Consider the following 22,012-nt stretch of genomic DNA (forward strand, 5'->3'; position numbering starts at 1 on the left):
AAAGCAGGCACTTCCAAAACAAAACATTCTATTATGAATGATAAAGTTTTAGTATGGTACAATGGAGGAAAATTCCCATTCATACTGATGGTGTGGAGTATGGAGGTTAAACTGGAAAAGACAATCATTTTACAGTTCCAGAGATGGCATATTGATTATCATCTGATTGTTGGGATCCTCAATGTTAGTGCACATTTTAATTCAAACAGCCTTTTTACAGAAATGGCAACCAGGCTGACCTCAGTAATACTTCTCTCTCATTCACAAAAAGTCTTTTATTTAATTTCATCCATGATGTGACACATATGGAGAAAGTTGATGCAAAAAGAGTAAGGCAGGCTTTACAACAAGCTTCAGTTGTACATTGTAATGGTGATCTCTAATAAAAGTTAGTACATATTCAAGCTAATTCAGTTTAATAGATGGAACCAATCCATCCAAAAAGAGATTTGTGAGGGTAAAGCTCATCAATAAACTGAAGACAGGAAGATTTTTTGTAATGGGCATGACAAGTAAAAATTTGGAATGAACATTTTTTTCCCTCATTCAAATTGCATACAGTCAGCTGATTTAGCACAGAGGGCATTGGAAATCTCAGAACCAGGCTCAGTTCATGTGATATGAACCATACATTGTTCCTTTCTGCTCCATACTCCTGACCAAGACAGACATATCACCACTCTTCTGGTATGCCCCACTAGAGGTTGAAGTTCCAGCTAAAGCCAGTTTGCCATATGGATTTTTTTTTTTATTTTTTTTTTTATTTTTTATTTATTTATTTTTTTTTTTTGTGTGTGTGTGTGTCTAATATTGTGGCAGGTCTTTAGGGGTAGGGTTTAGTGCCAAAAGTTGATCTCTTACAATTAGAATATTTTGAGTGGAGTCCAGAAGCTGTTATAGTCCAGCTTTGAGTGAGTGCATGACTGTGTTATTTGTTGTGTTGTCTGTCTGGAGTTTGGCTTCATCATAGTAGGGTTATTCCAGTTTTGTTATGTGAAGTTTTGTGGTGTCTGCAGTTTGAGTGTGGTGGTGTGGCCATGTGGCCATAATGTACTCCCTTTTCTTTCACAGCTTCAAATAACAAGTGATATATATATATATATATATATATATATATATATATATATATATATATATATATATATATATATATATATATATATATATATATATATATATATATATATATATATATATATATATATGTGTATATATATATATGTATATATATATATGTATATATATATATATATATATATATATATATATATATATATATATATATATATATATATATATATATATATATATATATATATATATATATATATATATATATATATATATATATATATATATATATATATATATATATATATATATATACAGTAAAACCCCTCACATCCGGCATTCGAGTATCCGGCAGCTTCAAGTATCCGGCACATTTTTCCCCCGAGCCCTAAAATCAATAAAAAGTCAATGTGTACTCATAAAATCAATTAAAATTCCCGCGCAAGGCATACTTTGTCCCCTCACCACCAGGGCGCACTGCTTCCCGCCACCCATGGCCCACTGCACTGTGTTTACTCAGTGACTCAGTCCCGCGTGTGCACTGTTTATTGCCTGACACCTTCATCATGTCTAAAGTTGTAGAAAAGAGGAAGTGTGTTGTGCTTACACTTAAGCAGCTGATCAGATCAGCTGATCTTTGTTATGGTAAGATGCATAAGTGTAGGGTGGTGATTGTGGACATAATTTCACTTCTATTCAAGTATCCGGCAATATTCAAGTATCTGGCATGTCGGCAGTCCCGTTGATGCCGGATAAGAGGGATTTTACTGTATATATATATATATATATATATATATATATATATATATATATATATATATATATATATATATATATATATATATATATATAGAAACCATTGTCGCATGCTTGCTCCTCCTTCCTTCTGGTCCTCACACATTAATTGTTATTTGTGATATAATACTGTGTCAAGTCATGTATCTGCAGACTCTCTTGCCATCTCATGCTGAAAATTTTGACCATTTCTTCACCTCTCACATTATATTTATTTATTTATTACTATTATTATTATTTATTTATTTATTATTTTTTTTTTAATGATGGTTTCTGCTTGCTCACATTGCTTTCCTTGTCCTCTCTATGCTCTCCTTTTTATGCTTTTGTGCATAATTTACTTGTTCATATTAATCTATCAGTAAAATCAGAAGTAGTCAGGAGATCGATCATAGAAGTGTCAGAAAATATGTAAAACTTTTACATATATGTGACCTTTAAAGTTACAAGGAAACATACTCATCTTAGCCTAATTTGTTGAATTATGAATACAATTTCATAATGAGAATTATTTGTTTTATTTGTTGATATATTAAAGTGGAATTGTTTATATTTATAGAATATGTTTCAGCTGCATGGTTTTTCAGAAATATAAATTATATTATCATGAAAATTTGATTATTTTAATTAAATTATGTTTATTTTTTGAATTAGTCATGATAAGGCATTACTTTATCACTATTACATGAGCAACAATTAATTTTGTCAGTATTTGAAATTTGTTAATTTTTTATTGTATTCTTAAATCTTAATATTTTTCAGCTCAGCTTATGGTTGGAATGGGTAAGTGCTAAAATCAAATGCTGCTGTATTTCCATGCATGCCATTACAGTAGACAGAGCATGATAATAGAGCAGCATCTCTTTGTTTTTTCATTCTTTATAGCCTCCTCTTCAAAATTTTATGCTTTTCATGCATTCAGTCAGATTGCTTAATTATTATTAGTAATAGCTGAATTATAAATATACCAATAACTCTAGAAAAAAATGGAAGTAAATAAGGAAAAGATTCCATTTGTTCTGCCATGGAACTTCAATGCAGTTCGAGCAATAGTTTTTATTTCCATGTTCTTCCAAAACTGGATTGGAAAGCCAGGTATGAATTCATGTAGCATACTTGACTCATAGTACAGTGTTGATGAAATTCCAGTCCATAGCACATAGATGCAACATCCAGCTTTGGATTGAAAGTGAAGGTAAAGAAACTTGGAGGGAACAGAATTTCCTCAGACATGTGTTTCAGTTAAGAAAAGGAGATGAAGAGAGCTTGTTTCACAAATTGAAAATTAGATCTAATGCTGTAAATGATGAAGTGTAGAAAAAATTGAGGCGTTGTCAAGACACTTTGACTTGGTACTAGAAGAGCAGTCTGACCTGGGGACATTAATCCCCAGAAAGACATTAATCCCCCTTTCCAGAAAGGGAATCTGAGGCTGATTGTATTATTTGAATTATTTTCATTTTTTAAATTTTGAATGAAAGATTTACAGGCTTTGAGTGCATGTATAGTGTTGTGTGAAGGAAGAGAATTATATTTAGAGGTCAGGCTGTGATTGCTTCCCTTTGTTTTGTGAGACACAAAGAGAAACATTCAAGGAGGACACAGCTGAATCAGAAGCATCCACAGCACCCACCTATGCCAGTGCTTATGAGACCTTCCTTGGAGTAATTACCATTTCAGCAGGTGTATACTGCCTCCTCCTTCAATTTTTTATGTAAGATACTCGATACCTATCACTATTGAAAACATTTAGATAAAAAAACCAGGATGTACCTGTGCAACATTAAATAAGTAGTGGATGCATATTGCTCTATGAAGTATGTATTAGTAATGGTATGAGTAGGATATGATATATCATCTTGCCACAAACAATTAAGTGGGTTTTGAGCTATTGATTTTTAAAGATCTAAAAAAATAGTTGAGCATTACACATCTATAGGATCACCTGTATTTGAGATCATAAGAAGATATTGTATATTTTGTTATGTGTTTATTTATTTACTTATCTCGTCCCCCCCCCCAAAAAAAAAAAAAATCATCTTTCAGATGCTAACTTTGAAGTTTCTGTTTGCCCAGTATGAATTATTACTCTGATGTTGGGAATCCAACTTGTGTAACATTTCTAAAGAAGACAAAAAAAAAGTTATCATCACTTCCTCTTTAACTTTTCTATTTTCACTTACATAATTTTCTCTGGACTAAATGATGTCCTAGATTACTTGTTGCCAGTGCTTTTACCTGCATTTCAAGAGACACTGCTGTTGTTGTTGTTGGAGGGAATGAAGGCATTTCATAGTTAGGTAAACACATATGTGAGTGGAGGGAGGGTTTAATGAGAGTGGAAGTGGAATAGGTATTGGGTGATGTTTCATGTTTGTTTAATATACTTATTTATAGTTGTATGAATGAGGGAAATAAAAGCTAAAGTGGTAGAAATCTTGAACCATTTAGAATAGGATTGTGATAATGTGTTTGTTAGCAGATGACATTGTTGTCTGCATAGAGTGTAAGGTAACCTCAGAGAATGGTAGATGAATTTTATATTATGTATTTGTGTGAAATGGAAACTGAAGGTGAATATCAGAAAGGAAATGAAATGGTTCTTGAGAGAAAAAAGACATAGATGTATGATATTAGTATACATATTGTGTTAGTTGTCACCAGAAGATACTGTACGTGTAACAGGTAGCATAGGTGCCCAGCAGGTAGAATATCCCATGTTTGATCCCCAGGCAGTCCTTGCTTTTCTGGTGAGACTTAATAGCTCCAGTGAGGAGGATCTGCAGGGCACACAATCTCCCAGTCAGTGCATGTGATGTGGCCTGTTTGTGAGTTGTTACCAGAGTGTACCATGATCCAGTGGATAGCATAGCCACCCAGCAAGCAGAAGGTCCTGGGTTCAGTCCCCAGGGTGTGCCTGTGTGTGAAACTCCCTAGCTTCAACACCTAACTTATAGGATGAGTGTACCAGCAGTAGTAGGTTGTGAAATAGTTCTAGGAGACAGAATGAAGGAATTATAAAAGAGCAGTGCTAAGGATATGAAATGGGGAAATATGCCATTGGAAGTAGAGAATGTTAATTGGAAGGATTATGAAAGAAAAATACCCCTTGAGATCAAGAAGTTTAAGGAAAAGTATTATTCTATTAATATTCATGTATGAATCAGAGGCTTAGATATGGAACAAAGCTCAGCATTCAAGAGTACAGTGATGCCCTACATATTTGCAGTTCAGTATTTGTGGTTTCCCATATTTGGAGATTTTTTCCTAATCTAATTTAACTAATGGGGAGTTTTCAGAGTTGCCAGATGTCAATCTTTTGGCCTAAAGAGCCTGGATTATTCTTTCAATTATTGTAAATTACAGTAACCCTCAATATAACAAACACGTAGGGGGAGGTGGGTCGCTAAAGGTGAAAATTCAATATATATATATATATATATATATATATATATATATATATATATATATATATATATATATATATATATATATATATATATATATATATATATATATATGGAGAGAGAGAGAGAGAGAGAGAGAGAGAGAGAGAGAGAGAGAGAGAGAGAAAGGGGGGAGGAAGCAGGCAGCAGGCTTAAAGGGGTTGTTATACCTGAAATTTGGAAAACAGAGATTTGTTATAATGAGGGTTTACTGTACATACCAGTTTAGTCCCCTTTCATTTTAAAGTGTACAAAATTTCTTTAACTGAAAATTATGTAGAATACATATAATAATTGTTACTTATTGTGTTAAAATGAATTTTAAATGTGCTTAATAAATGTGATATGTATATTTTATGATTTAAACTATAACCATAGGTATTTCTGAGCTTTATAGGGGTGGTTTCCCATATTTGTGGATTTTCACTATTCATGGGAGGTTTTGGAACAGCTCCTGCAAATAGCGCACAAACACTGTTTAGAAGTGAGCTATCAAAGAGGAGCATATGGACTGACAAGTTAGGAGAGTAAGAGTATTGAAGAAGTATATGAAAAATGGAGTATGGGAACCTACATATATGGAATGAGGTGTGGAACAGTGGAGTGGGTGTAAGTAAATACTTGGGATGACTTGGCCATATTGAAAGAATGAAGAATAAAGAGTTTGTAAAGAAAGTATTCAATGTCATGCAAAACTGAGGGTGAAAGGATAAGGTAAGGAAATACATGTGTGAAAGCGATGCTAGTTGAGGTTGAGGACAAATAGGCAAGAAAAAAGTGATTATGTAGTAGCAGAGGCCCTTCAGCTCTTATTGGGGAACACTGCCAGAGGAAGTGATGCACTAGAGAAAGATAGAAAGATGAATGGAATATTTTTAGAGAAAGATAGAAAGATAGAATATTTTTTCTGAAGCAGTGTTAAATTCACTTGGTTCATAATATCAATCACAGTGTTCTTTTCCTTAAGTATAATGAAAGATGTGGTCTAAGCTGTTGTGATACAAGGATTATATATATAGCTGAGACAATATTACTGTGGATATAAATGAATGTTGTCATTAAGAGAATATGCTGTGAGTACTGCCACCACTTGTGTAAATTAAGCAATGAATGATACTGCTATGAATTGTAGTGATGGGACAATTGAATACTGACCAAAATCTATTCAAATCAAGGTGATCTTGGCATGTAGAATAGATGCAGAATATGGTCTTCCAGAACAAAGATATACTGAGCTTTATTCATTGTCACATTCTTGGGAGAGAAGTACAGACCACATCATTTGGCTGGACTGCTGAAGCACCCACACACCCTCAAATTCAGTGTGTTTTAATTGTGTTGACTGTGTAGGCAAGGTCAATAGAGGAGTGGCATCTGATACCCATTGCACAACTGTGGATGCTCTGAATTGTGGACTTATTAGACCACATCAATCTTCCGTGATCCAGGAAGCATAGTTCTTGGCAAAAGCAAGTCTTTCCTTCTTCATACAATCCATCGGAAATTATTTGCTTGCTTCACTGCAGGCTGGGAGGTGCAGGTCTTTCTGGAGGTAATGCTGTATGCAGCAAGCAGATGCATCTTTCAGCAAACCTGGGTGGCATTCCTTTAGTTCTGCAGCTGTCACTTTTCTCTGCAGAAGATTGTCTGTTGGTTTGGTAGTCTTGCATGGCAGACCAGAACGTGTTTTTGCAAGGGGAACAACATTAGCAAGGAGGCCATGAGCTGCTGGCAACAGAGTTGTGACACTGGATTTTGGACAGCCAGAACATCAACAAATTTCTTAGATCAGTACATCACTACACCAAAAATGAGTCAGACAGACACAAAATATGCCAAATCCTAGACACTAGTGGACACAACCCAAAGAAAGTGTCATCCTAGTTGCTGTCTGAGGGCCAATTTCACAGTTGCTTCCTTTTGTTGTGATTTTTACCAATGACTGATCTCTACCACCAACAACAAATCTGATTTCATACTTGTTTTTTTAATGTTTTGTTTACTTTGATCCGTACCAGAAATTGGAACCTTTGGTAATGCTGACTTGGTAGCTGCTTGGTCTCCCCAATGGAGCTTGGCAGTGCATTTATTTTTTGCAAATAGCACAAAGTCTTATCCTTTTGTAGTTGTATTATTTCCTAAATTATATACTACTAATGATAAATAATAGTGATATGATATAATTTAAGAAAAATTTGGATGGCAGCATGAACTCACTTCACCAGTTGATGAAAACTTCACTACCTGTCACCCTTATTTCATTTCCTACCCCTACTAAGTCAAACTCCAGTAATAATCCTTACATACATATAAGGTATATGGAATTTGTCTTCTAAAAGAAATATTGGATAATAATGAAATAATATTACTGTTTTCATCAGAGGGTTAGGTTTGTTAGGCTAGGTTTAGATTAATTCAGTTCATAGATTTCACTGTTTATCCCTTCATTGTGGATATTATGATTAAAAAATCATAATTTGCCCAGAAATAAATATATATAGTTACTGTCTCAGAATTAGTAGGCTTGAATGATTTCCAATAAACCCAAAATATTTAAATTTAACAGTGTATGTGTACAGCAATGAGGGAACGAGAAATAGATGATTTATTATGTGCCTGGTTGGTAGAAGCAGTTTGAAGAATGTCAGATAGTTATTCAAAGGGAAGGATTTAAATCACAAAATGTAACCATAATAATGGATATGCCATGTTGAAGGCATCACTGATGTATTTCCACACCTTTCTCTCTTTTTTTTTTTTTTTTTTTTTTTTTTTTTTTTTTTTTTTTTTTTAGTGCTGGCATGGTAAGTTCTTTTGTCAAGAACTGACTAGTTTTGTCTAATAATGTCACACCGGCTTACCAACATTACCGAATCAGCAGTCTTTGTTTTTTATGATTGTTACCAGGTTCGGGATTATCAAAACCATGAAAATAATGAATCTGAAATCTGATTGTGGTGTCAGTAATGCCTGTTACCAAGTTGGTAAAGCTTTTAATTAGGAATGTTACCAAGCAATTGTGTGGCCCTGAGAGAGTGTGGGGAGGCAGCTACCCACCTAACAGGCTCACACTCCATTATATAAATGTTCGATCTCACTGGAAAATAATCTCGTCACTGTAAGTGCAAGAAACACAAAATGAAGCCAGATCACATTACCATGTGTTTTCAATGGAGAAGCCTGGCTTTCTTTTTCAATGACTGCATTTACTTCTGGAATAAAGAAATATGATCACATACATGCAAAGTTTTTTTTATGCTATTAATCTTCACACTTAATGCAATATACATATCTCCATATATGTAGATGTAGATTATGTATTGCTCATTGTCTTTTCATATGTTGTAGGATATAATTGCATGCAATCAACCTAAAATACAATGATATACAAGTATATCTTTTCTGTTTCTGTCAATGCATTTCATGCTCTAAATTCTGACATGTTTTTATGAACTTAAAAGATTAAGACATTTATGTGGATGATATGCCCAACATTCTTGACCTTTTCCTAACCTCTAATCCTTCTGTTTATGCTGTTACCCTCTCTTCTCTGTTGGGTTCCTCAGATCACAATCTCATATCTGTAACTTGTCTTATCGCTCCAATCCCTCCTCAGGATCCCCCTAAGTAGAGGTGCCTCTGGCATTTTGCCTCTGCTAGCTGGAGGGACCTGAGGAGGTATTTTGCTGATTTTCCATGGAATGACTACTGTTTTCATGTCAGAGATCTGTCTCTGTGTGCTGAGCGCATAACAGAGGTGATAGTGTCTGGCATGGAGGCGTACATTTCTCAGTCTTTTTCTCAACATAAACCTTCCAGACTTTGGTTTAACACAGCCTGTTCTTGTGCTATACATGATACAGAGGTGGCCCACAAAAGGTACTTGAGCCTTCCATCACCAGAATCTCATGCACTTTAAAACTCTGCCTGGAACCATGCCAAGTCTCCTCTAGCTAGCGAAAAACTCTTTCATTAATAGAAAGTGTCAAAATCTTTCAAGATCTAACGACCCCTTGTGACTTCTGGCACCTAACCAAAAACATCTCCAATAACTTTGCTTCTTCCTCTTTCCCTCCTTTATTTCAAACAGATGGCACCACTGCTGTCACATCTATTTCTAAAGCTGATCTATTCACTTACACCTTTGCTAAAAACTCAACCTTGGATGATTCAGAGTTTGTTCCTCCCTCACCTCCACCCTCTGACTATTTCATGCTATCTATTAAAATTCTGCTCAATGATGTTTTCCATGCTCTCACTGGCCTAAACCCTCAGAAGGCTTATGGACATGATGGGATCCCTCCTATTGTTCTCCAAAACTGTACCTCCATGCTTGCACCTTGCCTAGTCATATTCTTTGAACATCTACCTTTTCTTCTTGTTGGAAGTTTGCCTACATTTAACCTGTTCCTAAAAAGGGTAACTGCTCTAATCTCTCAAACTACTGTCCTATTGCTTTAATTTCATGCCTATGGAAAGTTTTTTAATCTATCCTCAACAGGAAGATTCTTAAACTTCCATCACAACCTTCAATCTGATTGCCAGTATGGGTTCTGTCAAGGCTGCTGTACTGGTGATCTAGCTTTTCTTACTGAGTCTTGGTCATCCTCTTTTAGAGATTTTGGTGAAACTTTTGCCGTTGCCTTAGACACATCAAACTACCCTCCTACAGCTTCTATCCTTCTCTCTGTAACTTTGTCTCAGGTTTCCTTTTCTGATCATTCTATTGCTGGTATGGTAGATGGTCACTGTTCTTCTAAATCTTTTAACAGTGGTGTTCCTCAGAGTTCTGTTCTGTCACCCACACTCTTCCAATTATTCATCAATGATATTCTAAACCAAACTTCTTGTCCTGTCTGCTCCTATGCTGATGATACCACCCTGGACTTTTCCACGTCTTTTCATAGATATCCAACCCTTCAGGAAGAAAGCAGTTCATGCATAGAAGCCATAGAATGCCTAACTTCTGATCTCTATAAAATTTCTGATTGGAGCAGAGCAAACTTGGTATTGTTCAATGCCTCAAAAACTCAATTCCTCCATCTATTACCTCAGCACAACCTTCCAGACAACTATCCCTCTTCTTCAATGACATTCAACTGTCTCCCTCTTCTACACTGAACATCCTCAGTCTGTCCTTTACTTATAATCTAAACTGGAAACTTCACATATCATCTCTAGCTGAAACAGCTGCTATTAAGTTAGGTATTCTGAGATGTCTCCACCAGTTTTTCTCACCACCCACCCCACAAACTACTAACTCTGTCCATGTATGGAATATGCTTCACATGTCTTGGGATGTTCTACTCATACTGCTCTTTTAGACAGGGTGGAATCTAAAGCTTTTCGTCTCATCAACTTCTCTTCTCAAACTGACTGTCTTCAGCGTCTTTCTCATTGCCACAATGTTACATCTCTTGCTATCTTCTACTGCTATTTTCATGCTAACTGCTTTTCTGATCTTGTTAACTGCATGCTTCCCCTCCTCCTGTGGCCTTGCTGCACAAGACTTTCTTCTTTCTCTCACCCCTATTCTGTCCACCTCTCTAATGCAAGAGTTAACCAGTATTCTCAATCATTCATCCCTTTCTCTGGTAAACTCTGGAATTCCCTGCCTGGATTTGTATTTCCACCTTCCTATGACTTGAATTCCTTCAAGAGGGAGGTTTCAAGACACTTATCCTTCAGTTTCTGACTACTGCTTTGGACCCTTTTCTGGGACTGGCATCTCAGTGGGTTTTTCTTTTTTATTGGATTTTTGTTGCCCTTGGCCAGTGTCCCTCCTACATAAAAAAAGAATAAAAAAATTGTATATATATATATATATATATATATATATATATATATATATATATATATATATATATATATATATATATATATATATATATATATATATATATATACAGTGGTTTGGTTACTGAACATCTCCCTTTTCAAAACAATTCGGTTTTCAAACAATATTTGTAACTCGCAATTGCTTCAATTGCTGTACTATGATTCAGTTTTTGAACAATCACTTACTTTCAAAGACTACAAGACATAGCAAAACCTGCCATTTATTACTAATTTATAGTTTCTATAAATATTTCCTTTGTTTTTATATATATTTGGAGGAGAGACACTGAGGGTAAGACAGTATTTTAACCTTTGAAATAAGCTAAATGTGATCCCATTGAAGAACCTCAATGTAAGCAAACAAGGTTCAGCGCTCAGGAGTAGTCCCGAACCTCTTGTGGCTTTTTCTTTGACCCACAACGCCATCATTACTGCACAACTACATTTTTTCATTAGCTTTTTCCCAGCAGCAAGATGTCTAAGTGTTATGATCACCTTCATATTGGCAGTGAGTGGGTTGCTGCTCTCAGTGTCGCTCTTTAAGGCTTCCCTCACGTGATCAGCAACAAAGAGAATGCCTGCATGGTCTAAACAATATCTTTTCATGAGTTCTGTGTCACTAAGTTCATTTAATACATCCTTTCTGGATAAAAGAAAATTTCTAAGCTGGAGATGTTATGGATCTGAGCAGTGGGAGCATCGATCATTACCTACTAAGGCATGGTGGACAGATGTCTGAGAACAGATTAATCTATTTTATATTGATTCCTTTAGTTTTGGTTTTCAAACATTATGAAATTCAAATGGCATTTAGAAATTAATTATGTTCAGAAACTGACATTCCACTTTATATATATATATATATATATATATATATATATATATATATATATATATATATATATATATATATATATATATATATATATATATATATATATATATATATATATATATATATATATATATATATATATATATATATATATATACGAGGTGTGTCATTAAAGTTCCAGGACTGGTGCCACACAAGTTTTATTTCACATCCAGGCTACAAACTATAGGTTATCTCCTTCGAAGTAATCCCCCTGGCACCGCATGCACTTGTCCATCCTTCTCTGCCAGGCTTGCATGCACTGCTGGAAGGATTCTTGCGGGATGCTCCTCAGCTCCGTCGTCACGGCCTTTTTGATGTCGTCCGCATCATCAAAACGGGTCCCCTTCATGACCTCCTTGAGCTTGGGGAAGAGGAAGAAGTTGCACGGAGCGAGGTCAGGTGAGTAGGGCGGTTGCTCCAGCACGGCGATGTTCTTCTTGGCCAAGAACTCTCTGATGCTCAGGGCATTGTGAGCAGGCGCATTGTCGTGGTGAAGCAGCCACGAGTTGCCCTGCCACAACTCCCGCCTCTTCTCGCGCACTGCACGAAGCAGACGCCGCAGTACTTCTTTGTACACATGTTGGTTGACTGTCTGGCCCTGTGGCAAGAACTCGCAGTGGACGATGCCCCTCACATCGAAGAAAGCGATCAACATGACCTTGAAGCTGGACCTGGACTGCCTTGCTTTCTTCGGCCGTGGCGACGCCGGACTCTTCCATTGAAGGCTCTGGCGTTTGGTCTCCGGGTCGTACTCAAATACCCAGGACTCATCGCCGGTGATGACTCTCCTGAGCAAGTCTGGTTCAGTTTCCAGACGCTCGAGGATGTCCTGACACACCTGCATGCGTCGTCCCTTCTGGTCATCGTTCAGGAGTCTCGGCACCATCTTCGCACAGACTTTCCGCATGCCCAGATCTTCAGTGATAATCTTCCACACGCTGTTGTGGTTCATGCCAAGCTCATCTGCGATCTTTCGAACAGTCAACCGACGATCGTCACGCACCATCTGCTTGACACGCTCAACATTGGCCTCATTCCTGCTCGTTGAGGGTCTTCCACTCCTGGGGTCATCTTCCACGTCCTCCCGGCCCTCTTTGAACCTCTTGCACCACTCAAAAACACGTGAGCGTGACATTGTCTCATCCCCGTACACTTTTTGCAGCATACCCAGTGCTTCTGACGGCGTTTTCCCCAACTGCACCAAAAACTTCAAGTTTGTTCGCTGTTCAGCGCTCATTGTTAAACGACCTGCAACAGAGGACATGATTTTAAAAGCACGTAAGAAAAAGATTAGTGACTGTAGAGGGTTGGGAGCGCAGTTGTATACTCCAGAAGGATTACTTTGAAGGGGAAATATGGTGGTTTGTGGCTTGGGTTTGAAATTCATCTTTTAGGACACCAGTCCTGGAACTTTAATGACACACCTCGTATATATATATATATATATATATATATATATATATATATATATATATATATATATATATATATATATATATATATATATATATATATATATATATATATATATATATATATATAGACACACACACACACACACACACACACACACATGCTAATTACTCATCCATGTGTTCATTTACACATTGTATGAAAATGGAATCTTTGATCATCAGCAGGAATGTGACATGCAATGATATTACATGTTGCAGATCTAGAAGGTGGTAGATTTTTCTTCAATGCTGTAAGAGAAGGAGAATCAATACTTTATGCAACAGAAGATGAAAATGAGTCTCATCAGTGGGTGACGGCACTATACCGGGCCACAGGACAGGCCCACAAGCCCACCCCTCCTGTTATGCCTCAGGGGAAAAATTCTACTTTATCAAAAATTCAAGGAGGTAAGTTTTATTTTTTAATCATCAAAAACAAATACCATTTAATTTTGATTAATTGTTTCCCATATCTCTCTCTCTCTCTCTCTCTCTCTCTCTCTCTCTCTCTCTCTCTCTCTCTCTCTCTCTCTCTCTCTCTCTCTCTCTCTCTCTCTCTCTCTCTCTCTCTCTCTCTCTCTCTCTCTCTCTTTATTACTCAGTTTCCTGTAATGTGTTTAATGATCTTGGCTGACAACAGAGAGATTCCAGGTCCAAATTTATAGTTAGTTGGAGACAATTCAGAATTGTCTAAATTCACACTACAGTTCTGTTCAACTATTGTCTATAAGTGCAAGTGCAACATAGAAGCCAAGGAGTTATGATCTTCCAGCCTGGCAATTCCATCAAAATACCACAAGCCAGCTTGACTACTTACTTTGGCATAGCTGATCCACTAAACCATTCAGAGAAACCTTTCTTTTGTGGTCCATTCACATAAGCTGATGATTTTGATAATTTCTTCTTTTATTTTCTAGATGCTGACAAGGCCAAGAAACATGGAATGGATGAATATATTGGTGCAGATCCTGTCAGATTTGATCACCACAACCTTTTTAGAATTCTACAAGGGCAAACACTAGAATATCGTCTTGTTGATCCATATTGTTCTTTAGTAAGTTATTAATTACAGTGTTTTGGCCATTTCATCATATTCCAGTCATAGGTTCTGTAAGTCTGTTATTCCTGTTGAATCAATTTTGACTGTTGTAAGTGCAATGATATAAGGGTTTTCTAATTAGAATAAATCAACAGCATGCATCAGAGAACAAATACAGTTTCTTCCACTTTTCTTGAAGTACTAATGATGGTTGCCACCTTCTAAGTCATATGTGTGTGTGTGTGTGTGTGTGTGTGTGTTTACCTAGTTACCTAGTTGTATAATACAGGGTTTGAGCAGGGTTCATAGTGTCCTGTCTCCATATCTATATTTATCCATCATTTCCTTAAATTTATGCACATTTGCTACTGTAACGATCTCTTCATTTAGGCCATTCCAGGTATCCACAGTTCTATGTGGAAAATTGTGCTTCTTGATGTCCCTCAAACACTGACTCTTCCTGATCTTTGAGTGCCTTCTCGTCCTTCCAGCTTCATCACCTTCCAGCAACACCAGGTCCTGTTTGTCTATCTTCTCAATGTGGCTAACTGTTTCATATAACATTATTAGATATCCTCTTTCTCTTATAACTTGCAAAGTTGGCAGTCCCATTTCCTTCAACCACTTTTCATATGTTAGGTCTTTCAGCTCTGGTACCATCCTTGTAGCTGCCCACTGAATTCTGTCCAATTTCTTTATATCTTTCTTCATATGTGGAGACCACACCACTGCTGCACATTCCAGCCTGGGACATAGCATAGTGGCTAAAATTTTTTCATCATAGTCTTTTCCATGTAATGAAATGCCACTCTAATATTTGTTAACATCCTGTGCATCGAGCCAGATATGTCACTTATATGCCGTTCTGGGATCAGGGTATCTTGAATAACCACTCCTAGTCTTTTTCCTCCATGCTCTTCATTATTACTTCCCCCATTTTATAGTTCCATGCAGGTCTTCTTTTTACTCTTTCCTATTTCCATCATGTGGCATTTCTTAGCATTTAATTCCAATTTCTCACTTCTTGCTCCACTGATAAATCTTGTCAATACCTCTTTGCAACTCCATACAATCAACATAGCTCTTTTATTACTTTTAGTGTGTGTGTGTGTGTGTGTGTGTGTGTGTGTGTGTGTGTGTGTGTGTGTGTGTGTGTGTGTGTGTGTGTGTGTGTGTGTGTGTGTTTAACTAGTTATGATACACTGGAAGGGAGCTATGTTTGTACTGTCTTGTTTCCATATCATCTATTATTTAATTGTTTTTTTAAATCATGAATATTCCTTGCATAGAGCACTTCCTCATCCAGTCCATTCTGTGCTAATATGAGGGAAGCTAGACTTCTTTGTCTCTTTTCTTAGTGGTTGCTTTTAATTTTCTTCCATGTCCTCTTGTTTCCCTTTTGTTGCACACGTGTGTGTGTATTTACCTAGTTGTATTTACCTAGTTGTGGTTTACGGGAGGGTAGTAATCTCGTGGTATCCCATCTCTATATCTATCCAGTTTGGTCTTAAAAGCATGGACAGTTACAGCATTGACAATGTCTTACTGAGTTCATGCCATTTGTTCACATTTCTATGAGGAAAACTATACTTTTTGATGTCTCTTCTACAGTTAACTTTCTACAGCTTCTTACTGTGTCTCCTTGTACTCTGTGTGTCTAAATTTATAAAAAAAATTTTGTCCACATTTTCCCTACCATTTATCATTCATTCTATAGATGTTTATTAAATCTCCTCTCTCTCTCTCTCCTATTTTCAAGGGTAGGAATTTCCATCATTTTTAATCTCTCTTCATAGGTTGAATTGCTCAAATCCAGAACCATCTTAGTGACTACTCTTTGTACTCTTTCTAATTTTACAATATTCCTCTTTGTATGAGGAGACCACACCACTGCCACATATTCCAATCTTGGTCTTATCATGGAAGTGGACAGCTTTTTATCATCCAAATATGAGAATGCCATTTTTACTCTTTTTAACAAATTCATCATCTCTCCAGTAATTTTATCAATGTGTCTGTCTGTAGTCAAATTTTCAGTAACTGTTACTCTCAAATCCACTTCCTCTTGAGTTCTTTAACTTCTCACCATCTATCTCATAATGATATTGTATTCTTTTCTTACTCTTACCAAACTCCATTACTTTACATTTACTTAAATTGAATTCCATTTGCCAAGATTTACTCCATCTTTTTATCTCATTTAAATCAGTCATTTACATTTTCTACCCTTCTCATCAGCTTAGCATCATCTGCAAATAAGTTCATGTGTGTGTGTGTGTGTGTATCTAAAGTGGACAGCACATATACATGGATTTTTTGACATCTTCAGGTGTCTTTTTTATTGCTTAAACCACTTAGATGTTAAGGGACAATGTAGTTAAACAGCTAATTTGGTGAGTGATGGAGCCTGAGTCTAGATGTCTTTTGGAAGCCAACAACATTAACTGATATTCTGACATATTAATTCATAAAAGGCATGCAAGAAAATGTCATAATATTCTGAAAATTTATTTTTGTAAATTATTTTATATATTCTACATGTGATGGTCTTTACTTTTTATAGGGATGGTTCAGTCCTGGGCAGATTTTTGTGTTAGATGAGTACCAGGCTCGATATGGTGTGAGGGGATGCTACCGACACTTGTGTTATCTGGAGGATCTCCTAGATCGTGCTGAGAAGGGCCAGATGATTGACCCAACCCTAATTCACTACTCCTTTGCCTTCTGTGCCTCCCATGTACATGGGAATAGGTAAGTAGCTTTTCATTATTATTTAAACTTTTTAGTAAGCCAGCTTGAATCTGAATTACATGGTGAGAATCATAGTGTTTATATATATATATATATATATATATATATATATATATATATATATATATATATATATATATATATATATATATATATATATATATATATATATTTGAAACTAAATACATTAAACAACCTTCAGGATGTGAATTATTGGGATAAAAGCATGAGTGCTGCATAATCAGGTGCATACTTTTTTATTTTTTTTTTATTTATTTTTTTTTTTTTGGATAAGTGATATCTGACAGTGAAATGTACATGTTTCAAGGTAGAAAACATTTAGATTACATGGATTCAGTATCTTGTATCTTCAATATGCAGCTACAGTATATTATTTGCAGTGCAAAAACATAACTATAATGTAATTTTGAAGTATGGATTGATTAGTTTTATTGATGGTGTGGAAATAATCTTGCACTTCTAATGTTCAGTGAATTTTGACCTTGCTTTACCCATTTTATTAAATTTTATTTATTTATTTATTTTTTTTTTTTTGAATAGCAAATAACAAATATGCAGTTTTAAACATCACATATTTTTAGTTAATCAAGTTTAACTTGATTAACTATTCACTTTATTAAGATTGCTTTGTCTTGAGATAAGCCTATTGATATGCTACAGAAAACTGTTTTTCAGTATATATTTTTTTTAATGCAGGCATAACTGAGGGCCTTGTTGTGACCATGTCCTTTTGCAAAGTTGTCAGACAATAAAGCATAAAAATCTATTCCCTAGGGAAAGGTGAAAGGAATAAATGTAACAACAAGGAAGCCCCTTTCTCCTTACCCAAAGGAACAAATATTCCAAATTAGTAGGTTAGCCATGGGCTCTCCCTTTGCAGTATTGCTAGCAAACTTCTTCATGGGCTGTTTAGGTATTCTGCAAGGATGATGATCTAGACATAATTTGCTGATATACCGATATATTTATAAAGACAAAATGCAGTGTTGATGTTGAGCTAGTCAGATTATTTGTAAGAAATCTGTGGTCTCACCTTTACAATACAAAACAGCGAAAATGAATCATCTCCTTGCGTTTTTTTAGATGGCACGAATGAGAATATTTCAATATAGAAATATATATCAAGCCTATAAATCTCAGACATTGCCTCAATAGTAGAAATGAGTGCCTACTGACTTACAAGATCTCTACCATTGATGCCTTCATTCAGAGAGCATTCACAACTGCAGCACTTAGAAACAGATACACAAGGAAATAGAATGATCAACTAAGTACTTATTAGCAATGGCTTTGAAGAAAATTGTAGATTACTCGATGAAAAAAATTGGAATAGTTGATACAACACTGATGTCACTAAGAAGGAAAAGGACATTGTTATACCCCCCCAAGCATTCTTCTCAATAATGTACAAAAGAGGATAGACCCTGAGAAGAGAATAAATTTTCAGATATAGTACATGAACAAGATCATCTCCTGGTAAGAAACAATCCTGACAAGAATTGAGAGATCTCAAAAGTCACATATCATTTATTTGTAGGCTTGTTTGCAAGCACTTTACCAACAGTACAAGAAAAATCTTTGAAGAAAACACTGAATACATTGATGCATGCTTTGATGTGCAACATCTTCTCATCTTCAAAACATTAATTTCAAAGATGTTGACCCCAAGTTTAACATTTAACCTGAGAGTTTACAAGTCCTGGCAAACATGCGAAGAAGACAATCCTGACAAGAATTGAGAGACATCTCAAAAGTCACATATCATTTATGTGTAGGCTTGTTTGCAAGCACTTTACCAACATTACAAGAAAAATCTGAAGAAAACACTGAATACATTGATGCATGCTTTGATGTGCAACATCTTCTCATCTTCAAAACATTAATTTCAATAATGTTAACCCCAAGTTTAACATTTAACCTGAGAGTTTACAAGTCCTGGCAAACATGTGAAGAAGGAAGAGAAAAACCAAGAAATTAATTGCATTATCATACACAGAAGACAGTGAGGGGGAGCAAGACACATTGACCAGAGACATCTGTGCAAGGGCAGGAACTATGAGAAGAAACCTTAAATGACTTTCCTCACATTTCATGCATCTTTCTCATTCCTCATCTCTAAATAAGAAAGATCTTGCTAAATGCTGGAGAGTGGTGCAAGACCCATCATGAATATGAAGGAAATAGTGATATTATCTCTTTCCTCCTCTAAGCCTTATAAGGTAATCTTGAAGACTACCAAATTTGATGATTGTGAACTGCTGTCATACCAGAAGAATGAGTCACCTTGGGAGACTTAAAGCATGCCTGACATCAAAGTAGGGCAGATGTGGTGATGTCAATGATGGAGGCTTTTAGTAAGTCAGTCCATTCACTGCTTCTTTATTTAATAAACTTAATTCAAAACATTTATTGTTTGAGTTTCTTGCCCTTTCTTGTTAATCATGATATTTGTGGAAAAAGACTTAGATGTAATAATAAATAACAGGCCATCATCAGAAGACCACATAAATGCCAAAGCATGGAACATGCACCACTTATCGGTAAATATGAGGATATCACTTAGATACATAGATGAGGAAATAATTAAAAAAATAATCACATCTGTAAGATCAACACTTGAATATGCAGCAGTAATAGGGAATTCACTTCTAAAAAAAAAAATGAATTGAAAAGGTAAAGTGCAAAGATCAAGTACAAGATGGGTACCAGACTTGAAAGATCTTCACTATGAAGAAGGGCTTGACAAACTGAAGCTCTCTATATCCGAGAGATGAAAATGAGGTGACATGTTCATGTCATATATATGTAAAAGTTTTACATTTATATTTTACATATATGTAAAAGGAAAATAAAAGAATGATATCACAGACTTTGTGGTACCACAACAATCAGTGCTAAGAGGACACAGTAAGAAATTGTACAAAAAAAAGGATGAAGAAAGATGAGAAAATATAATTTTCCTGACAGAGCAATCAGCCAATGGAATTTATTGACTGATGAAGTTGTGTGTAATAAACTTTAAAAGATGAGACATTACTAGCTTGACTCATTGTGATAAAAGTACAATTAGGTAAGAATATATATATATATATATATATATATATATATATATATATATATATATATATATATATATATATATATATATATATATATATATATATATATATATATATTTATATTTATATTTATTTATTTATTTATTTATTTATTTATTTATAATTTATAATGTGTGTGCCTGTGTGTGTAGGTGTTTATAATTATGCATATTTGTACATATTATAGGTGTATGCTTTAACTAGTCTCAGATATGCAGTGTAATGTGTAATGGTCTCAGAGAAGCGAAAAGATTATAATCATGCTACTTTTTAAGTTAGTTTAAGAATATTATTGATTTAGATACAAAGTACTGTATAACCTGAGATAAGTTTGTCTCATTAGCTGGTAGTATATAGCCACCACAAAGCTGTACAAATTTATTAATTTTTCATTAATATGTTAATTGTCTTGACTATTTATCCCTCTTGTGCAAAAGTATTTACTAACAGCACATACTTGATTATTATTATTTTTTAATCTATAGTAATTTTCCAGTCTTGTTCATATGTTTTCTATAATTTTTCTCTTTAAAATCATTAAAGCTTAAGGATGCAATAGTTGAAATTATGTAATGCATTTTCCATATCCATTGTTGTGCAAGTAACTTTATTGTGATATGCATAAAAAAAATTATATTCATCCTTGTTCATTAGAATGAGAAGGAATATCACACACACACACACACACACACACACACACACACACACACACACACACACACACACACATATCGTTGTCGAGTAAACAAGCAGCGATCCAAGCTCCAGCAGAGAAAGATTTTGTTTGACCACACCCACCACTAGGAGTCTAGAATGTATTCCCAGGTAGGAGCTGTGCTCAAGTAGAGTTGTTCTGTCTCCAGAAATAAATAAATAAGGGAAAATTTAAGTAATAACAGAGGTAATAAAATGAGTAAAAGTTCCAGCAAGGCGGACGCCATAGGTGGGAGCGGAGTGTTGCCAACAGGGTCACCATTCCCAGGATTTGAGGAAGATAATGAACTACTGTACATGATAAAATGCAAGGAAGGAAAGTGGCTTTGATGGAAGGGATGATCAGTGACCTCATTGAAAGGGTGAAAAATTTAGAAAAAAAATAACATGACCTGGAAGAGGAAAACAAAGAATTGAAAACACTATGCGCTGATCTAAAAACATAATAAAATAATGATATTGTTAAAAAAACAGGAAAATGAAGTGATAGGGATGAAAAGTGAACATCAAATCCGGAGGAAGGAAAAAGAGGAAAAAAAGTTAACCTTACAGAAATCATAGAAGCTCAAAAGAAGAAAAAGACACATTTAAGTAAGGAAATTGTGAAAGTTGATGAAACAGAAGGAATCGATGGTAAGGGACACAGTGAACAAAAAGAAATGTATTGTTATATATGGATTAAAAGAGGAAACAGAGCCAGTAAGATACAAGAGGGAAAGAGAACAAAAAAAGTTAGCAGAGGATGTTGTAAGAAATACACAGAGAGAAGGGGAGGACTGGATAAGTAAAATTGAGGAAATACATAGACTGGGGAAGTATATAGAAGGAGGAGAACAACCACTGAAAGTAAAATTTAGGGCATAAACAACAGCCATGGAAGTGATATCGAATGCGTGGAAACTGGACAA

At 35.4% G+C, this 22,012-nt stretch overlaps 1 protein-coding gene across 3 annotated transcripts in view; it reads left to right on the plus strand.

Annotated features, from left to right (window-relative positions):
• The window catches only part of LOC135101658 (calcium-dependent secretion activator-like), a 503,368-nt gene that overhangs the window by 297,277 nt on the left and 184,079 nt on the right, over positions 1-22,012 (plus strand). For all 3 annotated transcript variants that reach the window (XM_064005957.1, XM_064005958.1, XM_064005959.1), the window contains 4 exons: positions 2,629-2,649; positions 13,701-13,889; positions 14,399-14,535; positions 17,084-17,271. In XM_064005957.1, coding sequence (XP_063862027.1) covers positions 2,629-2,649; positions 13,701-13,889; positions 14,399-14,535; positions 17,084-17,271 — 535 coding nt within the window. The remainder of the gene's footprint in view (positions 1-2,628; positions 2,650-13,700; positions 13,890-14,398; positions 14,536-17,083; positions 17,272-22,012) is intronic.

This window comes from Scylla paramamosain, chromosome 6 (assembly GCF_035594125.1).
Source record: "Scylla paramamosain isolate STU-SP2022 chromosome 6, ASM3559412v1, whole genome shotgun sequence".
In the NCBI taxonomy this organism is placed as follows: Eukaryota; Metazoa; Arthropoda; class Malacostraca; order Decapoda; family Portunidae; genus Scylla; species Scylla paramamosain.